Source organism: Procambarus clarkii, chromosome 45, assembly GCF_040958095.1.
Source record: "Procambarus clarkii isolate CNS0578487 chromosome 45, FALCON_Pclarkii_2.0, whole genome shotgun sequence".
NCBI classification, from domain to species: domain Eukaryota; kingdom Metazoa; phylum Arthropoda; class Malacostraca; order Decapoda; family Cambaridae; genus Procambarus; species Procambarus clarkii.
The window spans coordinates 19,073,785-19,092,733 of record NC_091194.1 but is presented as its reverse complement, the minus strand read 5'-3'; the positions used below and the strand labels follow the sequence as shown (position 1 = coordinate 19,092,733).

Genomic DNA, 18,949 nt, shown 5'->3' with positions numbered 1-18,949 from the left:
TTCTTTACCTCCTCTGCTGTCACCTCTATATCTAATAGTCTTTCATCTTGGGTAATCTCTTCTAACAATGGGAGCCACTCAGGCTCTGTTGTGAACACTCCATGGAAACTGGCATTCAGTACCTCGCAGATTTCCTTGTCACTTTCTGTATATGCCCCTTCTGTTTTTCTCAGTCTTGTCACTTGGTCATTTACCGACATTTTCCTTCTTATATTGCTATGTAGTAATTTAGGTTGCTTTTTTGCTTTGACTGCAATATCATTCTCATAATTTCTTTCAAATACTCGTCTTATGTTAATGTAATCGTTCCTAGCTCTGTTACATCTAATCCTGTTGTCCTCTGTCCTTTGTCTTCTGTACTTCCTCCACTCCCTCCTGCTTCTCACCTTTGCTTCCTGGCACTGTCTATTAAACCATGGGTTATTATATTCCCTCCTGCTTTTTCCCTTTACTGTTGGAATAAATCTCTCTTCGGCCTCCTTGCATTTCCATATGACTTGGTTCATCATATCTTGCTCTGTTTTTCCTCAAATTTCTTCCTCCCACTGCACTTTTCCCAGATAGACCCTTATCTTCCTGTAGTTCACCCTTTCTCTGGGGGTGTGGGGGGTTTGGGGGGGTGTGGGGGCGAATGGGTGCTGGGGGGGGGGTGTGGGGGCGAATGGGTGCTGGGGGGGGGGTGCCTTGGGGTGCCTGGGGGTGCCTGGGAGGCGAATGGGGTCTAGGCATCTAGGGGGGGGGGGTTGGAAGGGCATAGTGGGTTTGAAAATTAGGGAGGGTCTGAATAGTATAGGGAGGTTGAGAAGTAGAGTGAGGCTGAGAGTGAGATAGAGGTTGAGAGGTTGGGGGAAGAAGGTTAGTGGGGGTAGAGGGCTGAGAGGAGAATGGAGCATGGGTGTTGGGAGTGGAAGAGAGGGGTGTATTAGTCAGGGGAAATCAGGGGTTGGTGGGGGTTTTTGGGGTAGAAGTGGGGAAGAGGGAGATGGGGTAAGGGGTTAGGAGGTCACAAGGTGAGGGGGTTATATGGGAGATGGGGGGTGCATAGGAGGGGTGAGGGTTGGGTGGGGTTTAGGGTGAGGGGAAGAGGGGGCAGTGGGAGTTGGGATGGAGCAGATGGAATTGAAGGAAATGGGGTAGAAGGGGCAGGAGAGTTAGAGAGGGTAGTAGGGGAGGAGGGGTGGGAAGGTGGGTTTGGGGAGGGTATGGCTTGGCCCGATAGGGGTTATTGAAGGGTGCGATGTAGCAGGTTGAGTTGAGTGCAAGTGTGGAAGGGGCAAGGGATTTGTTGGGGTTTGAAGCAGGGGGGAGGATGGGAGGGCAGAGTTGGGGAGGGTGTGACCTGGGAAAGAGTGGTGGGACTACTTGCGAGGCTAGGGGGGGGGGGGTTCCGGTGTCGTGTAGGCCATTTTGCCTTGTGGGCTATTTGTTCATCTTTCGTCATATACCTCTCAATAAACACATTGTAATGGGCTTCGCTGCCACTCAGTAAATGTTTGTTCTTCATTATGTAATCCACCGCCTCTTCATTAGAGAATTGTACCAGAAAAGGTCTATTCTTGGTACAATGGTAAGGTCCAACCCCGAGGCTGAGTTCCACCTCGCTTCCTGCCATCTCGGCCATAATACATCTCAAAATCTCATACAATTCATACTTTTCCATTTCTATCCTTTTTTGTCTTGATGTTGCCCAAGATTCGAATAATCCTTGGAATATAATTGAGCGCTTTCTTAGTGACTCACTCTCATGCTGGTACCCCCTCCCCTGGATACCCCCCATCCCTCCCACACCCACTGATCCATCCCCCACTAATCCACTGTCCCCTAGCCATCCTTTTAATCTTTCCTAATTCATTTGTGAGCCGAGCACATTCACTCACACATTCTTCCCTGCTCTTTCTAATTTCTTCCTGAATATAGTGTATAAGCTCTTGTTTCTGTCTTTCAACCTCGTCCTGTATTTGTTGAAATATCTCACTTTTAATCCCTTGGATTAGATCCTCTATCCAAACGCTCCTCCTCTCTACAAATTTCCCTATTAGCTTGTCTACAAATCTATCCTCCTCCTCTTCCCTGCTGGTGCTTGATCGTGAGGCCCTTCCTGATTGCGTCATTGTAATAAACAACTTAGCCAACAGGCGCTCCAATTACCTTGCACGATCTGCTACACACGCGGCGAGCAAGTACTCCAGGCGGTGCGGCAGGTGTGAGGTCCCGTCGGTCACACACTGAGGCTGGTGAGGTCGCGGCCACCACGAGGTCTGCTCCACTATTTCACAACGCCACAATGTGTTCAACACTTATTATCAATGGCGCTCCTACTACATTCTTTCTTCACTTTCTTGTGGTTTGAGTCAGTTTACTAGTTATTCATTCACTCAAATACACATTTTCACTTCAATGTAATCTGATTATCCTTCCCAATTCACTAATAGGCCAAGAGCTTCCCAGACCCACGTCTGTCCACCATGGCTGTAAGATTGTGTGTGTACTCACCTAGTTGTGCTTGCGGGGGTTGAGCTCTGGCTCTTTGGTCCTGTGTGTGTGTGTGTGTGTGTGTGTGTGTGTGTGTGTGTGTGTGTACTCACCTAGTTGTACTCACCTAGTTGTGCTTGCGGGGGTTGAGCTCTGGCTATTTGGTCCTGTGTGTGTGTGTGTGTGTGTACTCACCTAGTTGTACTCACCTAGTTGTGTCTGCAGGATCGAGCATTGACTCTTGGATCCCGCCTTTCGAGCATCGGTTGTTTACAGCAATGACTCCTGTCCCATTTCCCTATCATACCTGGTTTTAAAATTATGAATAGTATTTGCTTCCACAACCTGTTCCTGAAGTGCATTCTATTTTCCCACTACTCTCACGCTAAAAGAAAACTTCCTAACATCTCTGTGTCTCATCTGAGTTTCCAGCTTCCATCCATGTCCCCTCGTTCTGTTACTATTCCGTGTGAACATTTCGTCTATATCCACTCTGTCAATCCCTCTGAGTATTTTATACGTTCCTATCATGTCCCCCCTCTCCCTTCTTCTTTCTAGTGTCGTAAGGCACAGTTCCCTCAGGCGCTCCTCATACACCATCCCTCGTAGCTCTGGGACGAGTCTCGTTGCAAACCTCTGAACCTTTTCCAGTTTCATTATATGCTTCTTCAGATGGGGACTCCATGATAAGGCGGCATACTCTAAGACTGGCCTGTGTGTCTGTGTGTGTGTGTGTGTGTGTGTGTGTGTGTGTGTGTGTGTGTGTGTGTGTGTGTGTGTGTGTGTGTGTGTGTGTGTGTGTGTGTGTGTGTACTCACCTAGTTGTGCTTGCAGGGGTTGAGCTCTGGCTCTTTGGTCCCGCCTCTTAACCGTCAATCAACAGGTGTACAGATTCCTGAGCCTATTGGGCTCTATCATATCTACACTTGAAACTGTGTATGGAGTCAGCCTCCGCCACATCACTTCCTAATGCATTCCATTTGTCAACCATTCTGACACTAAAAAAGTACTTTCTAATATCTCTGTGGCTCATTTGGGCGCTCAGTTTCCACCTGTGTCCCCTCGTGCGTGTGCCCCTTGTGTTAAACAGCCTGTCTTTATCTACCCTATCAATTCCCTTCAGAATCTTGAATGTGGTGATCATGTCCCCCCCTAACTCTTCTGTCTTCCAGCGAAGTGAGGTTTAATTCCCGTAGTCTCTCCTCGTAGCTCATACCTCTCAGCTCGGGTACTAGTCTGGTGGCAAATCTTTGAACCTTTTCCACTTTAGTCTTATCCTTGACTAGATATGGACTCCATGCTGGGGCTGCATACTCCAGGATTGGCCTGACATATGTGGTATACAAAGTTCTGAATGATTCTTTACACAAGTTTCTGAATGCCGTTCGTATGTTGGCCAGCCTGGCATATGCCGCTGATGTTATCCGCTTGATATGTGCTGCAGGAGACAGGTCTGGCGTGATATCAACCCCCAAGTTTTTTTCCTTCTCTGACTCCTGAAGAATTTCCTCTCCCAGATGATACCTTGTATCTGGCCTCCTGCTCCCTACACCTATCTTCATTACATTACATTTGGTTGGGTTAAACTCTAACAACCATTTGTTCGACCATTCCTTCAGCTTGTCTAGGTCTTGTTGAAGCCTCAAACAGTCCTCTTCTGTTTTAATGTGCATGTGTGTTTGTGTACTCATCTAGTTGTGACTCACCACGGCTGTGTGTGTGTATACTCACCTAGTTGTATTCACTTAGTTGTGCTTGCAGAGGTTGAGCTTTGGCTCTTTGGTCCCACCTCTCAACCTGGTGTACAGGTTCTTGAGCCTACTGGGCTGTATCAAATCTACATATGAAACTGTGTATGGAGTCAGCCTCCACCACATCATTGCCTAATGCATTTAATTTGTTAACTACTCTGACACTGAAAAAATTCTTTTTAATGTCTCTGTTGCTCATCTGGGTACTAAGTTTCCACTTGTGTGCCCTTGTTCGTGTCCCACCCGTGCTAAAGAGTTTGTCTTTGTCTACCCTGTCAATTCCCCCTGAGAATTTTGTAGGTGGTTATCATGTCTCCCCTTACTCTTCTGTTTTCCAGGGATGTGAGGTTCAGCTCCCTTAGCCTTTCCTCGTAGCTCATACCTCTCAGTTCCGGGACGACTCTGGTGGCATACCGCTGAATCTTCTCTAACTTTGTCTTGTGTTTAACTAGGTATGGACTCCAGGCTGGAGCTGCATACTCCAGGATTGGTCTAACATAAGTGATATACAGGGTCCTGAACGATTCCTTACACAAGTTTCTAAAGGCAGTTCTTATGGTGAACAATCTAGCATATCCCACTGATGATATCTTTTGATGTGGGTCTCTGGGGACAGGTTCGGTGTGATATCAACCCCCAGATCTTTCTCTCTATTTGACTCTTGCAGGATTTCACCTCCCAGATGGTACCTTGTGTTCAGCCTCCTGCTCGCTTCGCCTAATTTCATTACTTTACACTTTACTGAGTTGAACTTTAGTAGCCATTTTCTTGACCATTCCTCCAGTTTATCCAGGTCATCCTGTAGTCTCTGTCTACCTTCATCTGTCTTGATTCTTCTCATAATTTTTGCATCATCAGCAAACATTGAGAGGAATGAGTCTATACTCTCTGGAAGATCATTTACATATATTAGAAACAGGATGGATCCGAGTACAGAGTCCTGTGGGACTCCACTGGTGACATCTCGCCACTCTAAAGGGGTCCCCCCCCCCTCACAGTTACTTGCTGTTTCATGTTGCTTAGATACTCCCTTATCCACTGAAACACCTTACCTTTTACTCCTGCCTGCTTCTCCAATTTTTGAAACAGCTTTTTATGAGGTACTGTGTCAAAGGCTTTTTGGTCGTCCATGAAAAAGCAGTCTGTCCACCCTTCTCTTTCTTGACTAATTTTTGTCGCCTGGTCATAGAATTCTATTAAATCTGTGAGGCACGATTTACCATCTCTGAACCCATGTTGGTGGTGTGTTACAAAGTTATTTCTCTCCAGATGCTCCACGAGCCTTTTCCTCACAATCTTCTCCATCACCTTGCATGGTATACAAGTTAGGGAAGCTGGCCTGTAGTTCAGTGCCTCTTGCCTATCACCCTTTTCGTATATTGGGACAACATTAGCTGTCTTCCAGCTTTCTTGTAGGTCTCCCGTTTCCAGTGAACTGTTATACACCATAGAGAGTGGCACACTTAGTGCCTCTGCACCTTCTTTTGGTATCCATGGTGAGATTCTGTCAGGCCCAACAGCCTTTCTCGCATCCAGCTCCAACAGATCCCTTTTGGCCTCATCACTGGTGAGCTCAAATTCCTCCAAGATTGCTTGGTTTGCCACCACTTCTCTTAGTTCAGGGGCTTCTCCTTGTTCTATTGTGAAGACCTCCTGGAATCTCTTGCTGAGTTCTTCACACATCTCTTTGTCATTCCCTGTGGATCTGTTCTCCCCTTTTCTCAGTTTCATCACTGGAAAAGGTTCAAAGGCTGGAAAAAAAAAGCTGGAAAAAAAAAAGCTGGAAAAGGTTCAAAGGTTTGCCATCAGACTAGTACCCGAACTGAGAGATATGAGCTACGAGGAGAGACTACGGGAATTAAACCTCACGTCACTGGGAGACAGAAGAGTTAGGGTGTGACATGATCACCACATACAAGATTCTCAGAGGAATTGATAGGGTAGATAAAGACAGACTATTTAACACCAGGAGCACATGCACTAGGGGACACAGGTGGAAATTGAGTGCCCAAATGAACCATAGAGACATTAGAAAGAATTTTTTCAGTGTCAGAGTAGTAGACAAATGGAATGCATTAGGAAGTGATGTGGTGGAGGCTGACTCTAAACACAGTTTCAAGTGTAGATATGATAGAACCCAATAGGCTCAGGAACCTGTACACCAGTTGATTTACTGCTGAGAGGCGGGACCAAAGAGCCACAGCTCAACCCCCCGCAAGCACAACTAGGTGAATACACACACGCTCGCGCGCGAGAAAGAGGATACAGATTCAAGCTAAGGAAACAAAGGTGCCGAAAAAATATTAGAAAGTTTTCTTATGCAGAGTGGTAGACGGTTGGAACAAACTAAGTGAGAAGATGGTGGAGGCCAAAACCGTCAGTAGTTTCAAAGCTTTATACGACAAAGAGTGCTGGGAAGACGGGACACCACGAGCATAGCTCTCATCCTGTAACTACACTCAGGAAATTACACAACAACCAGAATGCAACCCGTAGCAGCTGTCTAACTCCCAGGGACGACGACGTTTTGGTCCGTCCTGGACCATTCTCAAGTCGATTGGGAGAATGGTCCTGGTCACAATCGATTGGGAGAATGGTCACAATCGACTTGAGAATGGTCCAGGACGGACCGAAACGTCGTCTTCCCTTCACCTTCTAGTGTGTGTTCTCGTCAACTTGAGAGGCCCAACACCCAACCAGACACCCAAGCAACACCGGATGCTGCACATTGTGAGGCTAGACACAGGTACCAAAGGTTTAAGGAGACTAGGCTGCCGGCGTGAGCGGCGGCGGCCCACAACTCACCAGGGCGGCGGCAGCAGGGACCAGCAGGACGACCCACAGCCTCATGGTTGTCTCTCGCAACATGACTCTTGCACTCTGCAAAGATGAAAAATGTTGAGGTAAATACCTCGGGGCCACTCAAGGTACACTGTCCCCCCAACCACCCGCTGGGTTTACGTCCTGGGTATACTTGCTAGTTTACTATATGAAGATAAAATATTCATTGACGTTACATGGTACAAGTTGTAAAATTGTCATTGTATATAAAGTAGATATGCAGTTTAAACTTTTATTACGTACAGGAAAAATTTATACTTTAGTGCCGGATATATATACATAGTAAAGTAAAATAAAGTATAATGTTACCCCTCAATTATGTAAGATATAAATACATAAGAGCCTGAAACAAGGTAGGCTATAGTCTTAATGAACTAATACACATTGCTGTTTAAGTCTTAACATCTAAATTATCTCATATTATCCTGGCCTTTCAAATTGTTAAACATGTATTAACAGTTACAGTGGTTGCTGGCTGTGTGCGTGAGGTCATTAACCTGCACCTGCTGGCTTTACTGTGTAATACAAATGGTAAGGAATAACAAACCGCTTAAACTTTAGACCATTATTTGTGACCTTTGACCCCCAACATTCACGTTCGTGACACATACATCGTGAGTGTACACGTATGTATGGAAAGTTTTATGTATGAATCAGACGCGAAAGTTTAAATTTATTAAACATGGAAATTTAATGCAATGAATCAGGGACGAAAATTTTAAGTTATAGATCAGGCTTGAAAACCAATTTGTATAGTAAGGTAAGGGGAAAGCGCTAAGCCATTACGACTATATAACACTAGGAAGGGATATTAGGATAAGGATTTGGGATGGGACAGAGGAAAGGAATGGTGCCTAACCACTTTGACAATCGGGGATTGAACGCCGACCTGCATGAAGAGAGACCGTCGTTCTACCGTCTAGTCCAATATTTTAATAAAGGCAAATAAGGGCTGAGCTTTTGTTGTTGTTGAAGATTAAGCCACTACAAAAGATGGCACGGGCATGAGTAGCCCAGAGCTGGGAGATGTCTGGAGTGAATGTGGTCTCTGGTGGTGTATGATCTTGAAGTGACTCTGGGTCTGGGGAGAGCTGAGCGATATTGGGTCTGGTGAGGACTGAGCGATATTGGGTCTGGTGAGGACTGAGCGATATTGGGTCTGGTGAGGACTGAGCGATATTGGGTCTGGTGAGGACTGAGCGATATTGGGTCTGGTGAGGACTGAGCGATATTGGGTCTGATGAGGACTGAGCGATATTGGGTCTGGGGAGGACTGAGCCATATTGGGTCTGGGAAGGGCTGAGGGATATTGGGTCTGGGGAGAGCTGAGCGATATTGGGTCTGGGGAGGGCTAAGCGATATTGGGTCTGGAGAGGACTGAGCAATATTGGCACGGATTCAAATCACATCGTACACATGACGGTTGAGGAACGAGTTTTAAAACTTACCAAATGGTACCCAAGCCATCCTAGCCTCATCTAACCCAACTAAACATAACAGCCTAACTTAAGCTAACACACCCAAATCTAACGATATATACGGGTTCGATAGTTAGAAAACGATATATGGCGAAACCATACCTATTCCAACACCGAACTTTGCCATCGGGTTTCTGATCGCCAGGTAACATAATAACTTCATTACTTACTTTAACAAATTGAAATGCGTGAATATTTTCGGTATTTCACAGTCTCTATAAAATCAATATTTATGCGAATGGAATATAATTATAGGCTACCTGAAATTCAACAACATTAATTTATTTTTGTTTATTTTTAAATATTTTATTTAGCATGAAACATATTGTTTAGCCTAAGAAATATACGCAAGTCATGAAGGGCGTATCCCGACACATTATTTACCGACCTCGTGGTTTGTACTATCATTTTTTTATATATATAAATCTAACAAACCTGTATATTTCCCGTTGATTTATTAAGCATGAACCAAGAAAATATATTATTCTTCGGACACGTTGTTGAAGAGAAATGCGGCGCGGTTCGTTGCACCTAACTGTACGGGGCGTGGGTGTTGCAATCTGGACAACCCTCAACTGCTGTTATTGCTGGAACACTCAGCCCCTCAACCATCCCATCATGGGCGGAGATATACACACTCGTTCTCGCACTTGCTTATAGTCAATATTGGCTTATTTATTAAGTGCATATGTGACATACTAATTGATTGTAAATATTTTAGTTTATCTTGAAAAGCTTCATAGAAAACACCGACCTCACCTAACCTTCTTAGTATGTTAAGATAAGCATCTTATTGCTTCTTAATTACAATTATTACTTAACCTATACCGTTGATAGGTTATACACACTGAGGATATACATACATACATACATACATACATACATACATACATACATACATACATACATACATACATACATACATACATACATACATACATACATACAGGCGTCTCCCTGTATGTATAGTGAGTCTGCTGCAGTCATAAACTTTGTTCAGGACTAAAGTGTTATTGCTGTTTGGTCAGTAAACTATTGTTGTCTTGAATCCCTTGACTCAAGGGTCCCTTGTCTTAATAACCCTTGAGTCAGAGGTTGATTGGCCTTAAACCCAACACCAATTCTCCCTCCCCCCCCCCCCCCTTTCCACCAGCCACAATGAAGACATATGTACAATGAAACGTGTACTACGTCGCCTCTTGGGTGTATAATAAGTTGAAAGCTTGCTTCAGTCCTGCACTGTGTCTAGGACTAGTCATGCTGGTTAGTCAGTAAGCTAATTATAGCGACCATAATAACCCTCTAGAGGATGATAGGCCTTAACCCCAGCTACATTAACCTGCCGTCCCAACTGCGATTCATACATTCACCAACACCTGTATGAATGTACTGTGTGCTTATTTTCACTCATACAGTTCGATGCATACAGGCTTACTCTTCTTTACCTATTAGGTTTATATGATACAATAACCTTATGTCTAAATAAAAAAAAGGGACACTTTGTCCTAATGACCTTTCCAACTACGCAGGAAGGTAATCACCCGGGGCCAGATTCACGAAAGCACTTACGCAAGCACTTACGAACGTGTACATCTTTCCTCAATCTTTGACGGCTTTGGTTACATTTATTAAACAGTTTACAAGTATGAAAACTTCCCATTCATCAATTGTTATTATTATAAACAGCCTCCTGGTGCTTCGGAGTTCATTAACTGTTTAATAATTGGATACAAAGCCGACAAAGATTGAGAAAAGATGTACAGGTTCGTAAGTGCTTGCGTAAGTGCTTTCGTGAATCTGGCCCCCGGAGTTTACCTTTCCTAAACTCAGATTTGTAATATACTCTAATATTGTATAATGGCAAAAAAAATTTTTATTGACGAGCTGAAAGTTACTTTAAATCTAATATCATGATGACCTTTCATATTATATCGTTAACAAATTAGTTTGTTTTGCTAGAGTGGGATTTTCTAATCAGCATTCTTTTGCAAATTTAAGAAAGAGCTTGTATATATTTTTGAGGTTCAAATGTTTCAAGAAGTTGGAGATATAATCATAATATTATTATATACAAATTTGATCTTTAATTACTATTCATTTTCATTTCCAATAGAAAAAATATTATTATAATATAATTAATAAGCAGGCATAAAATCCTAGTCATGGATATAAATAACTATTATCTTACATATTTAAATAGTACGTGAGGTGAAGCAGCTACCCCGTTAGTGTCTATTATTCTGCCTACATACATAGCCTCCCAAGCCACCAAGCTCTACTTATACAAAACACTTATTCTCCCACTCCTAACATATGCACCGATCCCACTCACACTTGCAGCACCAACAAATAGGAAGAAACTCCAGCGTACCCAGAACAGGGCTCTGAGATGGGTGTTCGATACCCATTGGCAGGACTTCACCACCAGTGAGGCCCTGCATGAGAGGGCGAACATCCCACCTCTGAACATAACCTGGGATACTATGGGGAAGAAACAGATTGACAGAATTCTCACCTATCATGACAACTACGACACGTTCCTCAGAAACGTCCTAAGCAGACCCAGACATACGCACAACCTCTTTAACCTGATCGACGATCCACCTCCTGCTCCGTCCTTTACATAACCCCTCTCTTATAATATCACTACTCAAATCACCAAACTTCCAACTATAACCTCCTAACTCTTCTCCCCCCTCTTTAGGGGGGGACCAACTAGCTCCCGTTTTCTGGTGCCTTAGGTGGGCCGCGATGCTGATTAACAGATCAAAGACCACATCTGGTGTGAGCCTCCAGGGCACACCCAGCTGAGGACTGCTGTCTCCGTGGGTGCTCAGAAAAGACGAAATGTTGTCACAGATCCGATTCCTTGCCTTCACTGCCTAGTCTGGTCATAACGATTTCAATGCCATGCAGCTGGGTCTAGCCCTGGCACTTTACCTCATACTGAAAACCCTTCCTCTCACCCCCACTAATTCTTCCCCTATCCCCACTTCCACGCTCACCCATTAGGGTATCTTGACCTATATTTAAATGAATGAATGAATGAATACATAGTGACGCGCGAATTTATAATTAAGATTAGTGTAGCGTTGTGTTGACGCGAGCGGTGGCGGCCCTCCGGTAAGCCCTCACCGCTCTACCAACCATTGTTCCTTAAACGGCTGACTCAGGTGGGTTTTATACATGGTAAGGAGCACTATACGGCTGTGTATACATACTGTGTGGACATCTCTTTACATGTTGAGGGCTCAAGTGTTTTTACTGGCCGGTTAGTAAGCATTTGTGATAGCCATATACCAATGCGGAAGACTGGAATGTTTATTTAAAGGTATACCGCATATACACACACAGAGGTGTGCCCTACTTCTCACAAGATGTAAACTTGAGCATACTTTAGTCTTGAACTTTGTTTAGGAGTATTTGCTAGTTGGATTTGGCTAGCCCAACACCAGACTGCTGGGTGTATACACATTCAAGACTGTTTGTTGTCTTCACCTATATGCAAAGTTGGGAGTGTTTGATGGGTGGTTAGTAAACTGGCGGTGGCCTTAACAACCCGGAAGTTAGGCCAAATTAAGGCCAACACCAAACCAAGAAACAGCGACATAGGATATGGGATCACTTGTCTCAAGTGCAGGTTATGTTGTTTAAGATTTGCTTCCTAGAACAAAAAGTTCCAAGTAACACGGGGTATGGTGAGCCCGTAGTGGTGCAGGTTAGCGTCTTATGTGGTTTTAGATTCAGCTACTCTGAACAAAAAGTTCTAAGTAACACGGGCTATGGTGAGCCCGTAGTGGTGCAGGGTTACCATGTTATGTGGTTTTAGATTCAGCTACTCTGAACAAAAAGTTCCAAGTAGTACGGGCTGTGGTGAGATATATATTGATTCAACTAACACTACAGGAATGAACCCAATCAATACGTTTACTAAATGAGTTTTATTTTTGTATAAAAATAGTATTTAAACGAAAGGAATACAAAAATATAAAGTCTTGAGCATGCACACTGGAATGCGGAAATTCTCTGCTCGCTCGTCTTGAACGAGGTTGTAAATAACATAAATACAAATACATTGGTTTTTTCCCACCAAACGCGTCGCTCCCACAAATTAAACCCAAAACAACGGCCGTTTCAAATATATATCACGGCCATGAGTTCTTGAAGCATGAGTTTACTGTATTGTACCTTGAAATACTCCTCAAATTATGCTACTCTTTGTCAAATTTTATTACAATGTACCTGTTAAGAAAAAATTCAATTTTGCTAGAAATTACCTACTTAATATTATCTGTTAGATTAAGGACCTGCCCGAAACGCTGCTCGTACTAATGGCTCTACAAGAATGTAAACACATCATTGCTATGTACTCTCATAAACCCAATGTACCGTCCTGCATATATATAAATAAATACATAAATTTGCAAGCTGATTCATCGCATCAAGAAGCTTGACTGTCATGGCGTGTTGGCTCGTTATTAGGCTGCCAAAACTTATTATAAAGTTTTGTTATCATTATAATTACCATTCTTACTGTATTATAGTTTCCTGAACCACTTGGGATGAAATAATTATCTCTTGGCAGTAAAGACATATTTACGTAATTCCTGCGTTAGTTAATCGAGAAATAAAATATTTATATTGATGAGTCTGTCAGAGTGCTGTCAAACTACATGGTTTAGGCTCAAATATTGGTGATGATCCAGTATATGATGAAGTATATCAGCCTGGAGTCCACCCCGCCCCCAGAGGGAGCTGTGATGGTAGTACTCACCTGTCAGTGACTGCTGAGAAGTGAGGACTAGCTTCTTTGTGCTCGTCTGCTAGCTGTGTTGTACCTGTTACGTTATATTATAACCATCTTGTTCAAAATTGTAGTCGGATTTGGTCCTAAAGTTGTGAGTGGAGGTGGTTTCCACAACTTTCTGAGCATCCCACTTGTAGACCTCCCATACACGGTACGAATACAGTATTCCTTTACATATCTTCGAATCATTTGCATATCCAGCTTCCACTTATGTCCTCTTGTCCTATTTCTCTGTGGTGATGATTGTGGCGCTGACAATTGTGATGATGATGTTTCGGTAATTGTGATAGTTATATTACGGACAATGTCTAGAGATCTTGGACTGTTCCCAACACTGATTTCCTGGAATATGCGCAAAAGAAAAAAGAAAAATATCCCAACCATACTAGCATTGCATGTTTAGAGGTCTAAGCTATATAAACATTATCTGTCGATCATGGCAGATAATGACATATTGACAGTGTACAAACTGTCCCCAGGGAGGAAACGTTCTCAATCCAATCTCACTGCAGTGCTCTTCTGCTCTCTGTCCGTGGTTAGGTTAGGTTAGATTATGGTTACTTTCAGTTAAGGCTAGGTAAGATTAAGGTTACTTTAGGTTAGATTAAGGTTACTTTAGGTTAGATTAAGGTTACTTTAGGTTAGATTAAGGTTACTTTAGGTTAAGGTTAGGGTTACTTTAGGTTAGATTTGGTTACTTTAGGTTAAAGTTAGGTTAGATTAAGGTTACTTTAGGTTAGATTAAGGTTACTTTAGGTTAGATTAAGATTACTTTAGGTTAGATTAAGGTTACTTTAGGTTAGATTAAGGTTACTTTAGGTTAGATTAAGGTTACTTTAGGTTAGATTAAGGTTACTTTAGGTTAGATTAAGGTTACTTTTGGTTAAAGTTAGGTTAGATTAAGGTTATTTTTGGTTAATTTAGTTTAAGGTCAGGATAAGGTTAGGTTAGATTTGGGTCAGGTTAAGGTTAGGTTAGGTTAAGGTTAGGTTAGGTTAAAGTTAGGTTAGATTAAGGTTAGGTTAGATTAAGGTTAGTTTAGGTTAAGGTTAGGTTAAGTAGGTAACACGTATCCTTCAAACTACGGAACGTGGACCTTCAATAAGCCATAACGTAGCGGCCAAGTAAATACATTGCAGTCGTTGCATTATTAACATAGCAATCTTTACAGTAACGTGAGCTATAACAATAAAAGTAATATTTATAAAATATATTGCAACAGCAAATTTCAAGATTTGTTTATTTTTTATAGCAAGTCGCCGCGCGCAGCCCATCTGGCGCAGCAATATGACATCAACAAACTATAGTAGTGCGCACGCTCTCCCATTACGGTAACTCCCACGGTATTCGTCTTGACCGCCAGCAAACCACCCACGCTTAGACTTGCTATATATCATTGTAACGGAACAGACCGACATCAGTAAGTACTAGCGACCCCAAGGCAAGGATATGCTTGTCATAACATAACACGTATGTCATTAACTCGCACATGTGTACAGTTACAGGGAACTAACTGTGTTATGTTGGAAACCTTCTGCTCGATGGCTGTATTGTTCAAAAGGACAACATTACTGTTCTTTTTCTTGGGATATGTTGTATTATTATTATTATATATCTGTTTGACAGGATGTTTCACATAATCCTGTCTAACAATGTTCGCACGGAGAATCGCAATAACGAAGCCTACTCAGTGTTAACTTACCAAACTTGATATTGTCTAACCTACCAAACCTGTCCTGGTATGCTTTGGAATATTATTTTTTTTACAGTGTTGAGATTATTTATATATTCGAAAATAAGGGTACAGGGTTGGCTTAAATGCAGATAAACCGACTAGATGCTATTGGTTTAGCATTAGTTATACGAATAAAGGTTCGGTTAGGTGAGATATGTTCACTACTGTCATCATAGTGAATAGTATCTCTGCCCCGACATGACCCCGAGGTGAATATAGTTATACCCTCACAGATAATTATTGCCTTGATCATAACTTGACTTTGGTCGATGGTATGGAACTTACTTACAGGACACACTCCTTTTAAGGCAAAGATTTATTTACGAATATCATCCACATATTTGTTTAATGAGCATAGCCTATTTATTCTTAATGATGTGGACGCATTTATTTAATTATTTTGCTGAGCCGAGTACAATAATCTTAAACAATTATTTGCTAATGCACATATTTTACATTTTATTGTTTATATATAAATTGTAAATATATATATATCCATCGTATGTTGTATTATCATCAATAGTAGCATTGTAGTTATATTTTTAATATAAACGCTGGATCCATGGTCTAATAACCTAGGTCAACTTTTTCCTTTTTCCATCATTGGTGTAAGGCAAGTCTTTCCATCCTGCCTCGCGACGTGAGGAAGTTGTTAATAGGTACAAATTATACAACACGGGTTGTAAAATAGAAACTAGCAATTCCAACAATGAAAGCAATGGCAATGAAGGAAATGGAGAGACATTTTTTCTTATTTGTGTTATCAAATTGAAAATTTACGCTTTGTACCTACATTGCTTATGAAAAATTATACAAATAAGTATTTTTGAGCTGATTCTTATCAGCTTGTGTTAACAACACAACACTCACCAAGGAATAAATATATATATATAGCTGAGGGAGGCGGGGCGGCCACCTTCAGGGAGACCCAGGAAACTAACAAGTACAGGGACCTAGAACGTTGTTACAGGTTCGTGCCAATAGGCTCTGAGACTCTGGGCGCCTGGGGTAAATGTGCACTTAAGTTCCTGAAGGAGCTGGGCGAGGAACTCATTGGGAAGACTAGAGACCCAAGAGCGGCCAGTTTTATGTTCCAGCGCCTCAGTGTCGCTGTTCAGAGGGGAAATGCGTGCTGTATCTTGGGTACGCACCCGACCCCCGAGGAGCTGGACGAGGTCTTCGAACACTGGTATATTTTTATATAAGTGTGTGTTTTCTGTAAACTGTAGCATTGCAATAAAATAAAAATAAAAAAATAATAGGGGGTGGTAGGAGATGAAAAGATTAAAGTATTCAGTGAGAACCCACAAGGTCTTCTCTGAACACTATTTATTTTCTTCTTCGAAGATGTGGGTCCCTTTAATTAAACCAGTGGTGGTACCCCTAAATATATATATATATATATATATATATATATATATATATATATATATATATATATATATATATATGTATGTATATATATATATGTATATATATATATATATATATATATATATATATATATATATATATATATATATATATATATATATATATGTCGTACCTAGTAGCCAGAACGCACTTCTCAGCCTACTATGCAAGTCCCGATTTGCCTAATAAGCCAAGTTTTCATCAAATAATTGTTTTTCGGCAACCTAACCTACCTAACCTAACCTAACCTAACTTTCTAGGCTACCTAACCTAACCTTACCAATAAAGATAGGTTAGGTTAGGTAGGGTTGGTTAGGTTCGGCCATATATCTACGTTAATTTTAACTCAAATAAAAAAAAATTGACCTCATACATAATGAAATGGGTAGCTTTATCATTTCATAAGAAAAAAATTAGAGAAAATATATTAATTCATGAAAACTTGGGCCTTGCATAGTAGGACGAAATCGGGCAAATCGGGCCTTGCATAGTAGGACGAAAAGTGCGTTCTGGCTACTAGGTACGACATATATATATATACATATATATATACATATATATATATATATATTTATATACATATATATATATATATATATATATATATACATATATATATACATATATATATATATATATATATATATATATATATATATATATATATATATATATATATATATACATATATATATACATATACATATACAACTTTAGAACACTTTCCCACCAGGAGACTCGAACCCTAGCCAGCACAGAAGCCTTCCAGCAACTGGCATAACAGGTACGCCTTAACCCTCTCCACCACCCGCTCAGACCCTTAAAAGAGATGGTAATTTCGGAGTATTTAAATACCCCAAAGATCAACACCTCCCAAGAGCACCAGAGCAAGTGAGGGGTCATTTATACGTTAATTTCATCAAGTCCCTGACATATACATATATATATACATATATATATACATATACATATATATATACATATACATATATATATACATATATATATACATATACATATACATATATATATACATATACATATACATATACATATACATATACATATACATATACATATACATATACATATACATATATATATATATATGTATGTCGTACCTAGTAGCCAGAACTCACTTCTCAGCCTACTATTCAAGGCCCGATTTGCCTAATAAGCCAAGTTTTCCTGAATTAATATATTTACTATAATTTTTTTCTTATGAAATGATAAAGCAACCCTTTTCTCTATGTATGAGGTCAATTTTTTTTTATTGGAGTTAAAATTAACGTAGATATATGACCGAACCTAACCAACCCTACCTAACCTAACCTAACCTATATTTATAGGTAAGGTTAGGTTAGGTAGCCCAAAAAAGCTAGGTTAGGTTAGGTTAGGTAGGTTAGGTAGACGAAAAAACATTAATTCATGAAAACTTGGCTTATTAGGCAAATCGGGCCTTGAATAGTAGGCTGAGAAGTGCGTTCTGGCTATTAGGTACGACATGTATATATATATATATATATATATATATATATATATACCACAGCTGGTTGTCCAGCAGAGAGAAACTCATTACCTAATGCCCCGCAACTCTGACGAGCCTATCGGTCGCCCAGACGGGATCACAGTGAGCCCCTGGAAGAATGGTAGACAGTTGGTGTGGGACTAGTGGTACTACACATGCGTTTCAACTTTGACCAACACCTATGTTGTCTTTAGTATTGCACATCTGAGCGGCGCTGCCACTCACTGGGACGCAGCCAAGTCTAGTAAATACAGAGATCTTAATCGCAACTACAATTTTGTCCAATTTTGTCCTCATTGCCTCAGACACTTGGTGCCTGGGGTAAAAGTGCTGCTAGTTTTTTGAAGGCGTTGGGTTCTAAGCTAACTGAAATAACAAGATACCCTAGAGCCGCCAGTTTCCTCTTACTGCACCTTAGAGTGGCGATTCAGAGAGGGAACGCTCACTGCATCCATGGTTCCTGCCCGTCACCTGAGGAGCTGGAAGAACTCGACAACCTGTGACAACTACCCTTGAACCTTGCATGGGACGAATGTTGTAACCCATTTTGAGTAATGAAGTTTTAATAAAATACAATGACAAAGTACAAAATATAGAGGAGGCACTGATAGGAGAAGACAAAATTCGAGTGTTCGTGGGTGCCCCACAATGCTCCCCTGGATGTAACATATCGTCTTCTTCGAGGTCGTGGGTCCCTACAAACGCAACCAGAGGTACCTCTTCCCTTTAGTATATATATATATATATATATATATATATATATATATATATATATATATATATATATATATATATATATAGTTTGTGAGGGTACCACCTCTGGTGCCAATGTGGGGACCCATAGCCTCGGAGAAGAAAATAAAAAGTATTCAGAGGAGACCTTGAGGTTTCTCACTGAACACTAATATTATCTTCTCCTACCAC

General features: G+C 41.3%; 1 protein-coding gene across 2 annotated transcripts in view; it reads right to left on the bottom strand.

The window, feature by feature from the left end:
* Positions 1–18,949, bottom strand: part of LOC123769726 (SCO-spondin) — a 108,414-nt gene that overhangs the window by 47,718 nt on the left and 41,747 nt on the right. For both annotated transcript variants that reach the window (XM_069301492.1, XM_045760945.2), the window contains exon 2: positions 7,029–7,103. In XM_069301492.1, coding sequence (XP_069157593.1) covers positions 7,029–7,091 — 63 coding nt within the window. In that variant the 5' untranslated portion in view covers positions 7,092–7,103. The remainder of the gene's footprint in view (positions 1–7,028; positions 7,104–18,949) is intronic.